Source organism: Bidens hawaiensis, unplaced genomic scaffold, assembly GCF_021521415.1.
Source record: "Bidens hawaiensis isolate Kalapana, Puna unplaced genomic scaffold, B.hawaiensis_p1.1 tig00004838_1, whole genome shotgun sequence".
Classification (NCBI taxonomy): Eukaryota; Viridiplantae; Streptophyta; class Magnoliopsida; order Asterales; family Asteraceae; genus Bidens; species Bidens hawaiensis.
Genome location: NW_027491302.1, coordinates 106,915 through 120,994, shown reverse-complemented (window position 1 = coordinate 120,994; position 14,080 = coordinate 106,915). Strand labels below are relative to the sequence as shown.

The 14,080-nt window shown below is 34.2% G+C and overlaps 1 protein-coding gene across 1 annotated transcript; it reads right to left on the bottom strand.

Annotated features, from left to right (window-relative positions):
• Positions 1 to 1,262: 1,262 nt before the first annotated feature.
• LOC143628171 (calcium/calmodulin-regulated receptor-like kinase 2) lies at positions 1,263 to 5,910 on the bottom strand. Its single transcript, XM_077097822.1, has 7 exons — positions 5,585 to 5,910; positions 5,356 to 5,509; positions 3,007 to 3,133; positions 2,775 to 2,860; positions 2,612 to 2,683; positions 2,307 to 2,510; positions 1,263 to 1,588 (listed from the first exon to the last, which is right to left on the bottom strand). The coding sequence occupies exons 1-7, from the start codon at positions 5,908 to 5,910 to the stop codon at positions 1,292 to 1,294; spliced, it is 1,266 nt and encodes a 421-aa protein (XP_076953937.1). The 3' UTR covers positions 1,263 to 1,291.
• Positions 5,911 to 14,080: the final 8,170 nt, after the last annotated feature.

The following is a 14,080-nucleotide window of genomic DNA, read 5'->3' as shown; positions in this document are numbered from 1 at the left end:
GTGTTTCTTATAAGCCGTTTTCAGCTCAAATCACTAATAATAGTTTCAAAAATTATATACGCAGTTTTTTTTTAAGAAAAAAGCCTTGTCCTTATTGAGAACGTGTCCTTAGCCAAACCTTGTATGTAATCTAAGTCGACCCTGATTACTTAAGCATTGGGACACATTATCTAGAATATGTCCATTGCGTGTGATTTAGAATATGGCATTGGAGCACATTAACTTCTTTTGGCATTCTTTAATCGCTTAATCATATATTGGATACATTAAATGGTTTTTTTTATCGTTATACCTAGGGTAAAAATGAGTGAAGCGACCCAACTCCGTTAGACTTGAGCTTGGCTTGGGTTAAGTTCTAGGCCTAAATCTTGTGTTCGGTTTGGCAAAATTTTTATATATTTCAGTTCGGTCTAAGCTCAACTCAATTATTATTTATTTACTTATTTTCATTTTATTGGATATTAGCATTTCAAACTATGAGCTATTGACCGGTATAAGAGCATTCCCATTATCTTTTTCTGTTTCCTCCAATCAAAACCACTTTCAAAAAACATTAAAAAATTATATAAGGTGAACAATGTTTCTCCAAATTTACTCATCAACAAAAGTTTCTCTATATCCTCCACACAATCACTTACAAGTAACAACTACTCTATATAATATAGAAAACCCACTCACAATAATATAGAGGACCTACTGAGAATGCTCTAACTGATGCTGCCAACAATTATATAAATAGGCTCATGACTTTCCTTTTAATCGCCAAGGACAATACCATATTCTAATAGATAAGTAACTTTGTTTACTTCTAATGACATAACATATGGGGTGTAAGTTAAAACGTACATTAAACGATATCTAGATAATTAAAATGTCTGTAATTAGGTGGTATCTCGATCTATACAAGAGAGAGAGAGATTCACACAATTTATTATTATTATTATTATTATTATTATTATTATTATTATTATTATTACTTTTTTAGAAGAGCTAAGTGACTGCACACCTATTTATCAAAATAGTACTCATTTACACCTCCCTAGTTGATTCTAATCAAAACATGACGAATTGCTATGTTTTGAGGCATTTTCAAATATTGTTTTCAGGGATAAATGATATCACATAAAGCATTGGTATCTTTCACATGCATCAACCCGAAAATTTAGCAAAATTTAATAATTTCTTAAATTTCTAAGCTTATGTTGCTAGAATAAATTCTCAGGCCCAAATGCAGTCATTCATTTCCACCAAAATTTACTGCATACAATTACAAATAACATATTTGAATCTTTTAAGATTCAGCAATGCTTGTCATCTTTTTCAACTGATTTTGCTGCAACTCTATTAACCCAACAACCCCTGAAAACTCTTCACTTGCAAACGACATTGTACTATCTTCTCTAACCAACCGCTTCTGTTGCAGCCTGGCTATAGCCTGTGAAACCTCCCCGATTGATGGTCGTTTTCTTGGTGTTTTATGCAAGCATCTGTGTGCTATACGAGCCAAGCTTCTAACATCTTCAGGATCACACTCACCAACAAGCTTGTTGTCGAGTATTTCATCGATCCCATCTGAGCTCATTGCTGCCTTTTATATTTCAAAAAGAATAAAAATAAATTAAACAATATTTTTATTCTAAGAAACATTCTAAAACTATTCATTTTGACCTGTTATCCAACCTGCCTGTTTATCTTAATTTGGGATTGAGAGCATATACACAAATCATTTTATTAGCAAAAAGAAAAAAAAATTATTTGAGGTTCATTTTGACCCGTTACTAGAGGCGCGTGCACAAAAAAAAATACGATTTTGGTTTGGTTTTATGCTTTTCAAAAAACCAGTTTTCAGTTTGGTACTTTGGTTTCAGTTTTGCTACAACCAAAAACCAAAGCGAACAGTAACAGAACAAACCGATATTAATAATTTATAAGAAAATAATAAATGGTGTAGCCCAAAAAATTAAGATCTAAATGTGTAATAATGAGTTAATTATTAATTATAAAAAGTTTGGCTCAAACCATTTGGTTTCGGTTTTTGGTTTGGATTGAGCTAAAATCTGAGCCCAAAAACCGAAACCGAAATTTCGGTTTTTGGTTTGGTTTGAGCTCAAATCCGAGCCAAACCTGTCTCATATTTTTATACTAAGAAACATTCTAAAACTATTTGTTTTGACATGAAGCCATCCCAATCTGTCTTGTATTTTTATACTAAGAAACATTTTAAACCTATTTGTTTTGAGACCAGTTAGCCAACTTGACTCATTTTGACCCATTACCCAACATAGTAATAGATGGTAATAACTTACTAGATTAACATAATCTATGAGATTTTGTTGTGGGTGAATGGCGGTAATGAGTTCAAATAAGATGATGCCGAAACTGTAGATGTCACTTTTCATTGTGAACTTGTTTGTGGATATATATACAGGATCGATGTACCCGTATGTACCCTTAAGACCTGAATTCCTACCATCAAAAACCTCTTCTTTCGATAGACCAAAGTCAGCAACCTATTTAATATTGTATTTTCAAGTCAAAACTCAAATATGCATCATTTTCACAACGGATAAAATAAGGAAAATCAAGCAAATGGGTTGAACAAAATGTTTACCTTGGCTCTTTTTAAGTGGTCTATCAATATATTTGCAGACTTCAAGTCTCGATGTATGACGGGTGGAACCGCCTGCTCAATGAATATATTCATGTAACATAAGCACCCATTGTTCAACATGTAAAACCATAAAACAGGACAAAAAGGGAGAAAAAAGGCGGACCCCGTCGTGAAGGTACTCTATTCCATGTGATATATCGAGGGCAATTTGAAGTCTTTCTTGCCAATTCAATGCGTGTTTTTCTTCATCTACATGTGGTTTTAGAACATAAAAAGCTGTAAAAATAAGAATAAAGAATCAAATTTCTTTCCATTTTTGGGCATTATAAGCCCCTTATACTATTTATATATTGTGGAGTGGTATAAAATGAGTAAAAACAATAAGAACCACATACTATATAGAAAACTTGCCAGGCTTCCATTACTCATGTATTCATATATTAACATGCGTTGTCCTTTATCTACACAATACCCGACTAGATTTACCAAGTTTCTGTGGTGCAACCTTCCCAGAAGAGATACCTGCAACAAGACCATCCTTAATTGTAACCATGCATATATAATATAAGGGATAGGTTATAATACGAAGTATGCTTTTTGTAGGAAGGATAAGAAGGATTATAGTCCACTGATCTTGGACTTGGATAGTTGAGATCAGTTTATAGGGGAAATCAAATGTGAAACAAGAAGGGTATAAAAGGAATAACGCATTTGTTAATATTTCTCTCTCCACATGCAAAACACATGTTAATTCCCTCTATCATTTTAAAAGGTCCATAATTTTTTATACGTCATTTAAAAAAAATCACCATAATAACTATCGTTTCTTATCTTTAATATGAGTATCATATTGCTATATAAAAAATAAAAGAAAATTAGTGGGTTTTCTATATATTGTGTTATAAGTTATAGTAATTGTGTTTTACCAAAATTGTGTTTTTCAATGTGCTTTTAACAGCGTTTTTTCCGTTGTGTTTAACATCACAATAGCGTTTTTCACAAACACCTGCCTGACCTATTCGAGTGATTTAAAATACAAATAAAAAAATGTATTTTATGTCTACTCATCAAGTCAAGTCTATCATTTTTTTTCTAAAACACAATGAACTAGAAAACAATCATAACCTATAAAACACAATTAAAAATACACCCTAAACTAGTTGATAGAAAAGAACACAATGAACTAGTTAAAGGTAAAAAAACACAATGAACCAGTAACAATAATGGACCACCATGACCAGCTCCACCGGCGTTGCTCTAAGCGGTAAGCACCAGTCCCTCGCCAGAATCTTCGTGTATCGCCGAAAATTTTGGCACAACTTGTCTCCGGTCACAAAACCCAACTACCACCACCGACGTCTTTCCCGGCGGTACGGTGGAAGTGACAGCAGAAGCCAGCTGCAGTGGTGTTCTACTCTGGGATTCAAACCCGATTTCCCAGTGAAGATGGTTTTCTGGTGAGGGTGCCGATGAAGAATGCGGCGGCGGCAGAGAAGGTGGTTGTGGTGAAGAAGGTAGAGAAGAGGAAGAAAGGGTGGTGGCTCAGGTGAAGAAGCCGGCGGGCGGCGGTGGAGTTGGTGGCTGTGGGGAAGAAGATAGAGAAGATGAAGGATTTTCAATTGTTTTTTTTTTTTACTTGTAAGGTTTATATATTATTGGACCAAAATGCCCTCCTTCCTAGCCTTCCTAGGAAAACCATACTTCTTATTTGAACCTAACCCTATATATAATAACAACATTTGCATTACAAACAAATCATATATTATACACAGATCTATACCACCCACTTAATAATGATATAACTGTTATTAACCTAAGTTATAGCATGAACCATAAATGCATACATAGAGAACCTGTATACAAGCCAAGTAAGGACTAAGGTTTCTATGAGAGCATACACGCCCGAAAGAACAAACCCTTTACGAACTTAGCAAAGACTCGAGTTTTTGCTTAGCTGAGAATCAAGTCTTGAGCTTTAAGTGAGCTTTTTCTAAGACAGAGTCATATTCCGCTCCACTCAGCTCAAATTCTATCTTACAGTCTTACACTCTCACTTACTTTACCCTCCATCCCAGTTGAACAGCAAAGGTAGTTTCACAATGATTCTGTATTTGTGTGTATGATTTTGTTACATAGGGATATATAGAGTTTGATAATACTGATGCAGAGCGGAAGCAGGAAAATAAGAACAACAAAACAATTCTCAAATAAGAAGAAAATTGATCGAATTCTGAACGACTAAAACGATTACAAAGGCACCATTATAAAGAGGAATTATAATTTTGGCATGTTTGCCAAAATTACAAAGTCAATTATTGAATACTGAAATTAAAGCATTATATAAGAATGTAAATCACGCTATACGTTGAGAAAACGCTTGAATCTAAATAAGGAGCAACATAACCAGAAGCCATAAATTTATCTCACAATTCACAAACACTCACCTTATGAATAAACAAATAATGTGACTTGGGTTCTTTTTCTATTGAGACAGAAGGAGCAACATAACCAGAAGCCATCACATACCACCTTTCTAATATGCCAAATTTCTACACTGTTTATTTTTTAAAGCACTTTCTGATTCGGTGAACATTATGAATCACTTAAAATTAATTATCAGTCAACATGATGAAAAACGTCAATTAATGGCAATTAAACTATCCTGATTCGGCGAACACGTGGGTGTTCAGATCTTCCAATGGGCCTAAAGGTAATTTGAGAAATTACAACGAGTCGGTGATTACCTCAGTTTGAAATTCGGTTTCCCCTTGTTTGGAATCAGAAGCAAGAACTTTCACAGCAACGACTTCACCAGCAGGCATTGTTGCTTTGTATACTGGACCAAAAGACCCTTGTCCCAAAATAGTTGTAAAATTTTTTGTAGCTTTTTGTATGTCCCTGAAATGGGCATAAATGTCATTATAGCCCAAAAAAACATATTAAAAGAAGATTAAAGCTTGTAAAACGACATACTTGTAAGAGTATCTAGGTAATCCCGATGCTGAAACTACCGGTTCTTTGTTGTGTCGGTTCCATTTAGATAGAGGTGAAGTTTTTGCAGGATATGTTGAAACTTTAACCGACACCGAGCTTGAAAAAGATTCACTCAAAATGTTACTCGTGTGTAAACCGTTTTGGCGTATTGGAAGAGTTGATGCACTGTGATCATTTGCACATTTTGTAAGATGCGCGCGCCTTTTGTACCATCTAACGCCAAAGAATACAAGTACTGCTAGAAAAACACCAACCGCCACACCGACACACACTCCTATTATTACTAAATCCGCTTTATGAGCCATGTTTTTTATATCTTTGTAGCATCAAAGAGAACATCTTGCGAGTTTCGGGTTCCAAATGTCATCAAAAGGTTCAATTTAGTTATTCAATTAACTCCTGTAGAAGAAATAACAAGACATGGTGATTATTGCGACGCTAACGAGTATCAACAATCAGGTAGTTAGTTACCATGAAGTGCTTTAGGTTACAGATAGTTAATAAAGTTTCCCCTTTTATACTAATAATCCAATTTTGTTGTATCAACTACTTACCTGCTCCTCAATATAATATTATTTTGACCCGAACTAGTCAAGCAGAGAATTTGTCAAACAACACAAAACTGACTATTACAAGTTTACAGCTTCAAATTAAGAGTGCGCAGGAAAACCACTTAACCGAACCAAAATAACCGAAGGGTCAATTTAGTGATTTTCTCATAACAACACATCCAAACTGATGACAAATAAAGAAAACGGAACAAGCTAGGTGATTATGATTTATGGCCACATAATGATATACAATGTAATAAAGACAAGAAATACTAGGTTTATGTAATAACACCAAAAGGGCATCCTAAGCATTACACAGATCATATGAAGGTTGACCAATACAAAGTCAGCAATCAAAACAAATAAACACATAATGATTCTTGATCCCTTTAACCTCCTCCCTATAATCAAACTGAATCTGACAACTTTTAAACCCATGATCCATAATTTAGAAAACCCAGAAACAAAATCAAGAATTGCAGAAGAAAAGAAAATTGGAAGGATGTTGACCTGGATTATGAAGATCGGAGAGTTAGTTGTTGAAGAAAGAAGACTGGGTCGAGTGGTTTATTATTTATGAAATTGGAATTATCAAGTTGGGTGATTTGTGAGAAACCGATTCAACTAAAGACGGCTTGCTGGATTGGATGATTGATTGATTGATTGATTGATTGGGTGTTTGAATTTAATTCAAGAATGTAATGTCTGGGGTACATTAATGTATGTATGTGTGTGGTGTTTGAATTTAATTCAAGAATGTAATGTCTGGAGGTATGCATATAAGCCTTGTACACTATGCTACAATGCAACCATTACCAACAAAAAAACCATTAAAGGTACATAACCATTACAAACAAAAAAAAATGAAAGGCACAAATGTCTGAAGTCAGATTCGAACGCTGGTAAGGCCATAACAAACCGAATAAAGGAGTCCTACTTGTCATCCCACCAAGAAGTTTGATCATGACTTTGCCCTACAACTATATCTTATATAAAAAGCCTAGAAAAAACATTTTTGTGGCACCAAACTTCTCAATTATACTAATTAGGTAATTGTAAGTTTATTTTCTTATACTTTGAATATGAGAAAAAGAAAGAAAAATAAACAATCGTCCACATCTATGCTCAGCATATCTTTCTATGTGGACGAAGGCACAAAAACGCCACAACATATGTCATGCTGATAATGACTGATCTAGATTTTGATAGGCTCATATTTAGACTAGTTGGAGAAATAGAAACATGACAGAAATGTTTAAACTTTTAATACCCATAACTTGGGTTATGATTAATCATATTGCTTCATCACATTCTTTTACCTTACAAGAGGCCATCATGTGGCTCGGTTCCTTGCAGTAGCAACTAGTAATGGATTCTTTGTTTCATGTCCCTTTGTCTTGTTTTCTGATCTTGCTTATTCATGTCGCAATAAGGGCAATGCATCATATAACGGTGTTGTTGAGTGTATCGCTTGTATTCCATAACCCCTTGGCGCTTTGATACCAACAAAGGGTATTAAATTGAATGAACTGCAAGGCCCCCGACCCGACAGCCTTACCTTGGTGTTGAATTTACTCATAAACACAATTTTAAAATCATAGTTAATTAAAACTTTCACAGAATAGTAAAAACATCAACGATTCATTCAGTATTCTTAATTTAAAGAGTTAAGTGCATTTTTGTACCCATGGTTTGTCCAATTACGCAACTTTTTAGTACCGTCTTTGAATTTATTGCAAATGACTACCTCACTCTTCTAAAACTTGCAATTTTAGTACTTTTTTCTAACCCGTCTATTTTTTCCGTTAAGTCAAGGGTGCATTAGTAATTTTGATTATTTTATTTATTTTCTCTTTTGAGCTAAGTGTCATTTTCATACCTGTGATTTCTTCAATTACGCAACTTTAGTACTTTTTTTTTTAATTTATTGCAATTAGATACTTTGATTAGTTTGGATAGACAAACAAACCAAGAGAGGCGTTACATATTACAATTAAAATATCACCTCTAACCCTAAATGAACAGATCAACTCCCCTCCCCGCGCTACTGTTATCATTCCCGAACTTTTGAAAAAAAAAATCAATGCACATAAAGAAAATGCAAGTAAAATGGCTAAGATGAACTCGGATCTTAAGCTACTATAAGTAAATTGACAATTAAGAACAGAAGGCTAAAAAATATGTTATACATTTCATGGTTATTTTTCATCTTAAGTCATGTATTTGTAATATGTAATGCCTCACTTGGTTTGCATATCTACCCAAAACTAATCAAAGTATCTAGTTGCAATAAATTCAAAAAAAGGTACTAAAGTTGCGTAATAGAAGAAACCACAGGTATGAAAATGACACTTAGCTCAAAAGAGAAAATAAATAAAATAATCGAAGTTACTAATTTACCCTTGACTTAACGGAAAAAATAGACGGGGTTAGAAAAAGTACTAAAATTGCAAGTTTTAGAAAAACGAGGTAGTCATTTGCAATAAATTTAAATACGGTACTAAAGTTGCGTAATTAAACAAACCATGGGTACTAAAATGACACTTAACTCTAATTTAAATAAACATTCAAGCGTATCTTTTAAGTTCAAACATCACAACAATTTCTTTCTTCAGATGTTAGCTTTTTTACTCTTCTGCCATGTGTGTTGCTCAAGCTAGTTACTTCAATCTATTTACGTGCGTGCATACTAAAAGTCAGCTTCGCTGAGTGAGTTCTAGTTTAACATGCCACATTTATACATTCACCATCTTTCACATGCATATCCGGAGATATACATTCCATACTTAATCTATCAATCTTTCATACATACATACATACACACTTTCTTATTTTACATACTGTACTTGGTACATATTCATTCACAGAAATTATAAGGGTTTGTCACCATAACCTTCACAAATATTATAAGGGTTAGTGTTGGTGCATTTAGGTGTGTCAGTACTTCATAGGTTTATTTGTTAGTTTTGTTGTATTTAAAAAAAAGGAAAGGGTTAATTAATTTTCAGTGGTTAATATGACATCTTTAAACATAACTGAACTGGTTAAGATAGAAGTTGAGTCAGGTTCCACGACTAAGGCACCTAAGTTTCTAAGAGGAACGAACTTTGTACAATGGAAAGAAAGGTTTGAACAGTACACCAAGTGGCAAGATGCCAAGATGTGGGTATGCATTCAAGATGGCTACATACCACCTACAACCACGTTTGAAGGAAGAGAACAACTTAAGAAGTATATTCAAATGGAACAAGGCGAAAGGCTTTGGCTGCAATAACAATGGCTTTACTTCAAGAAATTCTACATACTTTTAAGAAATACAAAACAGCAAGAGATATGTGGGATGCCTTGGAAAGTAGATATGAAGGAAATGCGTCCATAATAAACTCGAAGTCCAGGTTGTTAAAAACTCAGTTTTCAGTTTTCAAGTATATGAAAAACGAAACGTTGGATGATATCATCACTCGCTACTATCATCTCATGACTGAACTTGACAATTTTGATATCATAATCGATGAGACAGAGAAAGTTGAAAAGCTTCTAGATGCACTTCCACCGAAATGGGAAATGTACACAGTCATGATCAGAGATGACAAGGACTTTGAGACGTATGAACCGGAAAACGCAGTCAATAGACTTAAAGGATACGAGATGAACATGAAGAGAATGGCAGCCGTGAGTGATCAGGTTTAGGATCCTTCTATGTGTGGGGGGAAAATTTCTTCATGTTCTAACTCTGGATCAGCTGCTCACTACACCGGAAGTGATGCTAGTGAAAATGGAAGTACACAAATTGTCATGAATTCCGAGGGCGATATATGCTTCGTTGTGGGTGGAGTTACTCCAACAAAAAGTTAATTTAGCTCTGTTCATTACACATGTGGCATTGACCACCATGATGGTCTTTCTCCACAATGTCATCTTTACCTTCATCGTCATTATCATCGTCATCATTTTCAATTCTATAATGCGGCTGCCGCAGATGCGTAAGACTGAGCGAATGATGGCGACGAAGCTGGTCCGTAGAAACTACACCATTGAAATATAACTTTTGATAAACTGAAAAGCATGTGTATATTTATTTATAGTGAAAGAAAAAGTGACATACCAACTATGGCGGTGTCCGGGAAATCCGTACCAACTATGGCGGCGTCCATGTAATCCATACCAACTCTAGTGTCCATGAAATTCTTTTATAAGATTGATGAGCTAGTTGAATACCATTCAAATTGCAAAGAGACTAATAATGTTTAGGAGACCCAAATACACCAATAATAGGAATGAAAAGAAATATTTCTGATTATTCGAAATGAATTAACCGTTTAATAAGAATTCTCAGACATTCCTTCCAAACTCCCACTTTGATTCCACCCACAGACCTTTATTATATTCCTTTTTTAGGTTGAATGGAAAGAAAACTATATTCCATTAGATAAAATAATGGAAAGAAAACCGCATTCCATTCTTAAATTATATATATATATATATATTAAAAATCAAATTATAGTTATCTCGTAATAACACTATTCATGAAATAGTATTAGAAATAAACCAGTTAGTTCTTCATACATCTGCAAGGCTTTTTCAATTTTCAAGGATAGTTATGTAACTTTCAAGTTAAATACCTCTCCATAATAGATATTCATTTTGAAGATTAACTTCATTCATCTTCAAGTCGATTTAATATCTTTGTAATTTCTATAATTAACTTTTTAACATATATTATTTTTCTTTTACAAATTATTACTATAGTATAATTAAGATTCTTGGTGCCACAATCCTACGATTGGGCCAAATGGCATCATGGTATTGGACCATGCTAATTTGTTTTATTTTTTGCTATTTTGGTTTTTCTTTGTTTTGAATCTAGTATCATAACAAACATAATGGAAACCGACTGATTTTGAGTAGACTCATAGCCTCAACACCCAAGATCAATAACGTTCACATTTTACCAACAATCGAGTTTTACCAACCGACGTCACCCATTGATCCACCTCAATTTAATATTTTTTGCCGTTTTGTTTTAATTATGATACCATAATAAATGTAACCGCCACTGACCAAATTTGTGCCAACTCGCCGCCGTAGGGTCGAATTTACGTAGACTCACCTCCTCAATGGTCGGCACCAACAATGCTCGGTTTTTATCAACGACTGAATTTTACTGACTGACGCCCATTGGTCCACCTCAATTTTTAATATTTATTTATTACTTCCGTTACCGTAACAAATGCAACCGAGTCCGACCGAATTCACGTGTTGTTATTGCCTCAAGGCCCAAAACAACGCTTGGGTCTTACCCCCACCGAGTTTTCCTAACCAAATAAACATCATTTTGAATTTTTTTAATTTTTTATAAGTTAATCATTGTATAATTTTATTAAACAAATTTATTTTTTTTGAGTTTTAACGCTCGGGATTTACCAACGCTGTTTAGCTGCAACTGATGTGGCCTAAAATATACATATTATTACCAACACTTTTAAGTGCTTTTGAGCCAAGTTTTTATTGAATATTATTCTTTGTTGGTTCATACGTGGGTGTTTAAGATTCTAAGAGATAATAAGCTAAAATTGGGTGCTTTTACTAAAACTTGAGACAACGAGCTAAAACTAGTGAATCAACTTAATAATAACACTACTGATCGGTTTATTTTATTTAAGTCACATTTGTTCCGTACATTATACAATATTGGTATATTCTATTATTTATCCTAATAATAGTTTTGAGTAAAATAAAGGAGTGCTAAACATGAATGCACTAGTTGATTTAAATTACTTCAGTTCAAATGAATGATTATATAATTGTTGTTCATGTGTCAATTTTCGCAATCAGGCATATATTACGTGTACATGATGAGTGGACCATAACAACAAACAAATAATTCATCTTAGTGGATTGGGCCGAAAGAAAAGAATATGGGCTGGTGGCTCACAATTGGAGGCGGCTACAGAACTAAATAAAACCTCATTATTTCCGATGAGGAAGCGGAACAAAAAAATTAAGTGGAGAGGCTGCCGTAAGGTTTGATTTTTTACGGCACATTATTATTATTGTTTAAAGAAGGCAAGGAGGAAAAAGAGAGAGCTAGCACTTTGGTTTAAGTAGAGAGTGTCCGGGTTCAACACCTACTCATCCAAACATCCTTATAATTCGGTTTGAATCTATTGTTTTCATCATGAATTTATTGTTTGAACATATTTATTATCTTTTGGTCTTGAGTATGGTTGTTAGCTAAAACCTTAGACTGCCTAGGCTTATGATGAACCTTTGTTGATGTTTGATTTTGACTTGGGATTTATTTATCGTTATGGTTTTATGAACTAGTAAAAGATTTAATTATATTAAATTGATGCATGTGTGTGTTTAGGATTGTTTGTTGAGTTTTATTATTCCATAGTTGCCTTGAATATTGTTTGTCATTATAATAGGTTCCTGTTAGGTAATTTACTTTGTGTCTTTGACTATTTTATGATTGATTTTGAATAAGATCATAGGAATAATATTATTTAATCAAATAAACCTAAGTGTGCTGCTAATCTAAATAGCTGTAAGGTGCTAGGTTATTGATAGATCTTTGTTGATCAGGATTGCTAGATTTAGTTCTTCGTAAGGAGTCCGTCTATGTTTTGACTGATTAACTTTGTCTATCGAGTCAATTGAATATATTAAACTGCCTTTGATTTCCGCCCTGTAAGGCAGGATTTCATATAAAGGAACTAGTTTGTAAATAATTATGTGACCGTAAGGAAACTTGATTTATAATACTGGTGTGCGTTAAAACTTATTAGAAACCCATAGGTGTCTCTTGAGAAGGGTCAGGGGTCCTGTTCGGGTTTTATCTTAGGTGTCTATTTCACGATCCCGGTTCCATAACTAAGTATTATCCCAGGTTAATTGATAACTGAAATTTAGGGGATTCTAGCCTAGGTAGTTATCTTGTCATCATTTGAATTAAGTCCAGGGTTAAGTCGTTTTTAAGTCTTTAGTTTTATTAATTAGTTTAATTTTAGTTTTTAAGTAAAACCCCCTAATAATAATAGATAAATAGTCGTGTCTGTAGTTAAGTCTAAATTTAGCTAGTTAACGTAATTTAAAGAGTCCTGTGGGTTCGATATCCGGACTTACTTAGCTATACTAGAGTCGATCGGTTCACTTGCCGGTTAGTAGTTTAGTTAAGTTTAAGAGTCTAGAATTTATTACTTAGTGTCTAGATTAATGTGTTTTCATATAACTACTTTTAGCACATCAGCAACGTACGAGCCAAATTCGTAGTGACACGTCGCAACAACGTCCGGGTTTTAACCACCGATTTTGTTTCACAACGCGCGAGTGAATAACTAGTTATTATATATTTTAAATTACAACTTGTTAAACACACACTAATCTACTGTTCCTTTTACAAGAATGCTTTAGCATTTGTATTGTGCGCATAGTGATATGTACCTATTCCATTCTATCCTTTGGCTTACACCTTCCGTTATCTTTAATTTCGGAATAATTGGTAGCGGCTGTTGACAGAGGTATAACGGCTTGGGAATCTGCTTTCCCTTACGATCTCCGTTGTTTGTTGCTGGCTTCGATTTTGGAGGCGACGACGATTGGTGTCGTTGCATGCGTTCGCTTTATTCCGGCGTTGCAAGGTAACAAGTTATTTATGTGATGTTCTTTTATCTGTTTGATATGGTCTGTGATTGTGTGTCGCTGCTGCAGTTGAGACAGTCATGGTGTCCTGAGCTTCTCTGTGATGTCTCTACTGGCATGTACTGTTATTATTGATGAATCTGGGTTATTTGTGGTTTCATTCATCGGGTCTTTGATTAGATGTTAATTGGTCGAAACCTGAATTTAAAACTACTTCTTTGTGGCTCTATTCACCACAGCTAAGATAAGATGCTAATGGGTGGAAACCCTAGCCGTCTAT